General features: G+C 40.3%; 1 protein-coding gene across 1 annotated transcript; it reads right to left on the reverse strand.

Annotated features, from left to right (window-relative positions):
• Positions 1-3,105: 3,105 nt before the first annotated feature.
• On the reverse strand, positions 3,106-6,399 carry LOC147302200 (zinc finger MYM-type protein 1-like). Its single transcript, XM_086283567.1, has 2 exons — positions 6,308-6,399; positions 3,106-5,534 (listed from the first exon to the last, which is right to left on the reverse strand). Exon 2 carries the CDS (start codon positions 5,527-5,529, stop codon positions 3,106-3,108), a length of 2,424 nt encoding a protein of 807 aa, XP_086139693.1. The 5' UTR covers positions 5,530-5,534; positions 6,308-6,399.
• Between the last annotated feature and the right edge of the window lie 985 nt (positions 6,400-7,384).

Below are 7,384 nucleotides of genomic sequence, written 5' to 3' on the forward strand. Positions count from 1 at the left end.
AAAATTGATTCATGTTCGTGGCTGTAATGTGACTGTCACAAACTGAAAGCAGGGACTCAAGCGCAGAGCAGGTTGACGTATCAGAACACGATTTATTTACACACCAGTGCAATACTATATACAGTGACGGGGGAAAGTCCAGGGTTCCAGGGGATTAGGGGAAGGCTCTCTCTCTCTCTCTCTCTCACGCTCGCTCACGTCCTTACATCCGACTCACACACGTCCGTACCGCGGGGAGGTCACAGGTCCGGGAAGATAAAGTCAGTAGCTCAATCATCCAGCGATGAGAGGATCTGTGACCCAGCCTCAAATAGTAGATCGGTAATCAGCTGATCGCCATCAGCTGATCGCCAACAGCTGTGTGAGCCAAGGGTGGGAGCCAGCTGTGAGCTTCGCCCAGGCAGAGTGGTAGGGGAGAGAGAGAAAAAGCAAAAACACAAGTGTAGCCTTGTGAGGCCGGCTGGGCAGGCACAGGGACCATGACAGTGACAAAATGTGGGAAAGTTCAAGGGGGCCGAATACTTTTGCAAGCCACTGTATATGACATATGTATCTTTTTTTTCTTAGCTTTCTTTCAAGAAGTAATTGTGCTAGGTGTTTTTTAAAACAGGCAAGGTAGTCAAAATAGTGATTTGATGTACATATGGCCATGTAAAATGTACTGTAACCAAAAGAGCAGCTTGTATATGATATACCTGAGTGTAAGTAAAGTGACAATAATGTTGACTTGAGTAAGACATAGCAAGTAATTTTAGATACAGTACAATAATATGTAGAAGTCTAGAGCCAACCATCTAAAACAAAATAACACCCAGTTTTGGTTCATACAGAGTTTGTTGTGCTGTGAGCTGGTTGTTCACTAGTGATTAAACTCAGGTTAGCTAAGGTTGCTCGGTGTTGGCATTTTAAGAGGAAGAGAAGAGCAAAACAATTAAGGACAAGAATAACGATCACAAGCTTTATTTATGTGGAAAGGTCCAGTTTTAGACATTAGGTCATAATCTGTCCATAAATTGGCAATAGAAGAAGTTTTATAGTTGAAATCTGCTGCAAACAGAGCCTTTGAGATAAAAAAACAAAAAAACAAAAAACAGAGGTTCAAGTTGACTTCACTATTTTTTTGTTGGAGAAAAAAAAATGAGGACGTGATTCATTTTCATCAAAGTTTTAGACATCAAAACTTTATGGGATCCAGTGGAAATTCCATCTACAGGAAGCCATAAATATTCTGATTGTTAGACTGAGTTATCCATTCAACAAATGCTCTTCTGTTTGCATCTGAATGACTGCTGGTGGGCCACCGCATACTTGTCCTGTGCTAAAAGCATACTGGGGAACTTGTGCACCAGCGTCTTCGCGGCACATTAAATATTAATTTGAAGCGCGACTGTGTGTTCTTTTATTTATTCAATATTTCACCCACTAAGATTCAATGTTTGAGTTAAAAAGTTCTTTGGAGCCCATTGTTTCATCGCATAGGGCTTTAAAATGCCCACGGGTCAGAAAAACCTCTGCAGTTACACTTTGTTCCTTCCGCCTTCACAGTAAACGCAGAAGAAATGCTGCTTTTGTAGTATAACGCTCATTTGGTGTGTTGACTCATGCGGTGCTTTTGACTTAGTTTGACTCTTCTTGTCTATTCTAATATCTTTTCCACTTTATAGTGCATATAATATCAAAATTCTGCCACCCTCTCAGAGAGAAATGAGGCATGTTACATCAGGGTTAAGAGTAAAATAAATAAATAAATAAGCTTGTAAAGTTCTGTGAAATTGCTCTGTGATATTTTAGTAGGAAAATTAGATTTTTAGCAGTACACTCTTTTGGATTTGAACCAACATGAACATTAGCTGTGAATTCTTATGTTGGTGTTTTAAGCCATCAATAAAACTACAAAGGGAGGGAAACGTTTTTTGAGAAACGTTGAAATGCAGTATATGACACTTTTATGGTACAGAAATGATGTGATTGTGTACAAAGATGGGGGAAATTGTAAACTTTGGCATTGCAGCAATTACCATTTAAATGTTAAGACATGCAGGTTACAAAAGCTTAGAAATAAAAAGGAATTTAAGACTGATTAAATTTGGGGTACATAATTTTTGCTGAGGGATTCATGTCTTAGGAGTGTCATTCTAGAGCAGGGATGTCAAACTTATTTGACATCGTGGGCCGCACGCAGCTCACTATGAGCTTAAGTTGGCCAAACCAGCAAAACCCCATTGTAATATAGGAAGAAGAAGTGCAATTTCAACAGCACATCTCTGATTTTCAGTTAAAATACAGAAAATGTTCCTTTTCCCCCTTTGGACCCATTGTTAAAAAAATTTTTTAGTAGACAGTGGATCTTTCTATTGTTTTTCTATTACTTAATTACTTTGGTGTAGTATGAATGACAATGGTGGATGTCTTTATCAGTATGAATTAGTACGAAAAATCTCAGTTGGTCTGATTCTGACCTTTCTTGGGCTAAATCTGCCCCCTGTGCCTTGTGGTGGACAGCTCTACTTTTTCCCCCTGTATGCTTTTGCTAGAAATTGATTTACACTGTGAAATGCTGTCTGATCAGTTTTGCTATATTTAGCTAAATCTGAGGAGAGAGTATAAACAGGGCCGTTGCTAGCCATTTGGGTGCCCTAAGCACAAATGCTTTATGGTGCCCCCCCCCCCCGCCACTGAAAAAAAAAAAAAAAAACATTAATACTTTTGAATTTCTCAGTGGAATTTGTTTAATTAAATAACAACAAACATGACAGTTAAACAAATAAATAAGGTTAAAGGAGGTTAAAAATACTGTTACAAATAAATACTGAAACAAAAATTGAACATTGGAACAAGAACAAAGAGCCTGGCAATAATGTGTAATTTTTTTTATAAAAAAATAATATATATAATATAATAGTATTATTATTAATATATTTACAAATAGTTTCACAATAGAATTTAAATAAGAAACTTAAATAAGAAAAATAAGAATTTGAACACAAAAGCCACATTCCTTAAGTAACTATGTTAAACATTTTTACAATTCGTTGTCAGAGTATGCCCTAGACTCTAGGGCATACTCTGACAACCAGAAAATGCAGGCGTGTGCCTCTCTAGGGCCTAGAGAGGCACACGCCTGCATTTTCTGGTTGCAAAATCAGCTATAAGGTCATCATATGATAGCTTCTGAGCCACGTCACCATTGATGCTGATAACAGCCAGACCACTTAAACGTTCCTGCCCCATTGATGAACGCAGGTACGTTTTAATGAGTTTGAGCTTTGAAAAGCTTCGCTCAGCAGAGGCAACTGTGACAGGCAGGGTCAGTGCAATACGCAGAGCAATCCACAGATTGGGATATACCTCTTGAAGCTGATTGTCATGTAAAAATGACAGCATTTCCAAAGCAGACGTCTGTGGTGGCAGCTGAGGAAGGTTGATGATTTCCTGCATCATCTCAGGTCCATCAATGTCAGCTACTCCCTTATCTGTCAGTGTCTTCTGTACTTCAGTGCAGTGTTTTTTTAAATCCTCCTTGGACATCCCATTCACTTTGCTGAAATCAAGCAGCACTCCATATTTCTCCTTCACTTGATTCATGGTCTCAAACCTCTCCTGTAGGGAGATTAAAGCAGAGTCCACAACACAATTGAAAAATGTGACCTCAAGCTTTTTAAGGGCATCATGGAGGGGCTCATCAACAGCTTCATATGCAAACTGCCTTTTTGTGCTCCTGAGCCTTTTCTCCTTCAACTGTGGTTCTATGTTCAGGGCCTCACAGAGTTCTTTGGCAGCTGACACAGCCTCATCAAACCCAGACTGTCTGTATTTAGAGAGGTTACTTTTGGCAGTGTCAATGAGCCTGACAGCAACATCGAGCTGCATGGAGCTGGACTGTAGTAACTTGTTCACCTGGTTTGTGATTGTAAGAAGTTCACACCACACGATGGAGCAAATCAAAAATCGAAATGAGGCTACTTCCTCAGCAAGCACTTGAGCCTCCACCTTTGCGACTGCATCACTTACAGCTTCTCTGGCCTCCAGGAGAGCATCCCTCACTTCTTTTGTCTGACTCCGGACAGCAGTTACACTTTGAAGCCTGCTTTCCCATCTAACGTCACTCCAAGATTTAAGTGTCAATTTCACATGTTTTGTTAAAATGGCCCATCGCTGGGTGGCACTGGAAAAGAAATTGAACAACTTCTGCAAATACCCAAAGTAGCCAGTTGCATCTGGAGAGGACTTGGCAGCATCAGCTATGACCAGATTCATCGTGTGAGCTCCACAAGGCACAAACAATGCTCTCGGGTTTAATTGTAGCAGTCTGGCCTGAACACCTTGCTTCTTCCCCTTCATGTTGGCCCCATTGTCATAGGCCTGTCCTCGACAGTTTTCAAATGGAATGCCAAGCTCCTTCAACTTGTCAAGGACAACATTGGACAGGTTAAGGCCAGTTGTTTGCTCCACATTTATATAGCCAAGAAAGTATTCTTTAATATCTGGTTGTGCTTGGAAACAAACAATGCGTACTATGACTGACATTTGTTCAGTGTGACTCACATCTGGAGTACAGTCAAGAATGATGGAGAAGTATTTTGCCAACTGGATTTGCTTCACAATGGCGCGGAATGTTTCTGAAGAGATAATCTGAATTAGTTCGTTCTGTGTCTCAGGGCTGAGGTAATGTGTGTGGGAACCTTCATCTTTTATGTTGGCCAAGTGATTTGCCATTACAAGGTCATATGTTGCCATAAGCTCTACTTCCTTCAAGAAGTTGCCATTGTCCGGCTCATAAAGACAGTCAGAAGAGCCCCTAAAAGACAAATTTCTGGAAGCCAGTGAGAGAGTTATTGAGAGTAATCGTTTGAGAATCTCTCGCCACTTTTTCCTTTCTGCCTCTAGTAAGGTCAACTCCTGTTGATCTATTGCCATGCTTTTCTTTAGCCGTGTGTCCAGTTCTCTCCACTTAAGCATGCACTGTATGTGGTCTTGGCTACACTCATGACCCCTCAAACGGATGTTGATGTTCGACCAGTCACTGAAGCCCTCTGTACTCAGCTTTATATCCTTCACACTGAAAAGCTTACATGCAAAGCAGAACACAGCATTGTTCTGCGGTGAGTACACTAACCAGCTCCGGTGAACCTTTTCTCCATTGGGAAGAATTTTGAACTTAAGGCTAGTGTGAAATGCTCTTCCATCAGGCCCCTTTGGAAAATTAAAATCAGAGCTGACATTAAAAGGACCTCTCCGCACAATTTCAACACGATCAGCATCTACAATGTGAGCTGGCCAAAGAGCAGGATCGGTTGAAGGGGGCACACATGTCTCCACAGTGTCACTTTCTGATAGTCTCTCAGTGACAGGACTCTCAGTGGTACTTGTGTATGGAACTGTACCTGAACTGGTGGTTGATGGTTCTTGTTCTTCTTGGCTAGGGATTGTTGCAGGGTCTACAATGGCTGGTGGTTGATGTCCAGGGATGGCACTACTACTGGATGGTTCATCCTGTCCTTGAGATCCTCCTTGAACATATTTAAGCATTGACCCTGCATACAAGAGAAAATATTCAGGGATTTTACAGAAATACAATTTTGAATCTACAGTAGGCCTACGAAAGATTGCATTATAAGACTAATAAATTAAGTAAGTCACTGGTACATTTAAAAATTACTAACTATATTTTACATGTATAGATTTTCATAATGGCAAATGGCAATATAAACATGCTGTACATAATTTGATATAAATGCGCAAGTAGGAAATCTATATTACTGGAAGATATAGGTTTCATATTACAGTTTCACCAACAGATGTCGCCCTTGATCTATGAACCTAAAGAAAGACGAGAACTATTTATGTGTTCAGACGTCAATGGCATAAATAAGATATGCGTCTTTATAGATATCCTGAAATGCAGCAACATACAAAGTAATCTTGTCTAATCTGATAATAATACTTGACTGCATCACTGACCTATCCCAAAGTTAAGGTTAATCAGTAGTTAATTAGCCAGCTAGCAACCTGAGGAGGGAAATGCTAGTCTCACGAATCACGATAACGTTAGCAATCGTGAGTCACGATTGCTAACGTTATCTGAAAACCGTCAATTGAGTGACCATGATGAGTTGCTTTTAGTAGTCCATTCTATATTCATATCCACAACGTAAACAAACTACCCAACATCAATCATTTGCAACATTTGTTAACACAGTATGAACACTGCTAACAGGAGCTATCACAGAGTTGACGGACATGAGCGTGCAAGCAAGGGCTACAATAATGAACTTTTTTTATTATTATTATTTAAACATTGCCTTACCGGCAAGCGACGCCTGAGTTTCATCACGCTTCCTCTTCTTCTTTCTTTTCTCCGCTCCCGACTCCTGTTGCCGTTTCGAGGCCACGTTCAAACAGGTGTTTACCAATTATAGAACAGACCACTGGGAGTGGGGGGGCACCAGGAGGAGACTGGAGACAGGGCACAAAGCAGATTCACCCCTTTTCTCGGGAAAATTGTTTTATGTTGCTTTTGTATTGTTTAACCATATTAATGCATATGATATTTATAGTATTAATATGGTTTACTTTTTTTTTTTACGACCCTGATTTTTTTGGTGCCCTACCGGCCATTTGGTGCCCTACGCAGTGTGCGTTATGTGCGTTTGCGGAGCTACGGCACTGAGTATAAAGCTTCACGCTTTAGAATTCATCCTGTTACTTTTGTCAGCAGTCGTGTCATCGGCGAAAACTAGCCACCTGATTCTAATGGCAGCCATACTTGCCCACGCCATAATACTGCCTCCACTATGATTGAGAGATAATGTGGTGTGCTTCAGCTCATGGGTCCTTCATATTCTTCTCAGTACATTTTTCTACCTATTATTCTGGTACAAGTCAATCTTCAGTTAATCTTCTTCAGTCCAATGTTTGTTTGTTTTTGTTTTTTCCGCAGTTGTGTCGACTCTTTTACATGTTTTCTATCAAAGTCTACTTCCTGTGAGTGTAACCAGTGGTTTACCTCATTGTACACTCCCTGCATTTCCCTTCATGAAGGCGTTTTTTTGATTGTAGACTTTCAGAGTGAGATATCTGCCTCCTCAAAAATATTCTTCACTTGGTCAATTATTCTTCTTAACCATAGAAATAATTCTGCCATCATGGACTGTAGTCGTATTCTGTGCCCTTTAAGAGCTTTAAGACCTTGTTGATTTAGGTTGTTAAAGTTTTTGCTCTCTCTGGTTTCTCTGTCATCTCTTTGGGCCTCATATATAACTTTACAGTGAAAAGTTTTAAAATACAAATGCTTCATTTGCAATGAAAAAGCAAGGCCTCACCTGGCCATGAAACTGTCTGACGCCTTGATTTAGAATCCATTGTGTTCCTGTACAGAGGCAGA

This window comes from Aulonocara sp. 'chitande type north' Nkhata Bay, linkage group LG23 (genome assembly GCF_057382095.1).
Source record: "Aulonocara sp. 'chitande type north' Nkhata Bay isolate Kocher_YH1m ecotype deep benthic linkage group LG23, A_spYH_male_GT1.1, whole genome shotgun sequence".
In the NCBI taxonomy this organism is placed as follows: Eukaryota; Metazoa; Chordata; class Actinopteri; order Cichliformes; family Cichlidae; genus Aulonocara; species Aulonocara sp. 'chitande type north' Nkhata Bay.

Excerpts from the sequence above, each read along its gene's own strand:
- LOC147302200 (XM_086283567.1), bottom strand. The coding sequence starts at position 5,529 with ATGCTTAAATATGTTCAAGGAGGATCTCAAGGACAGGATGAACCATCC.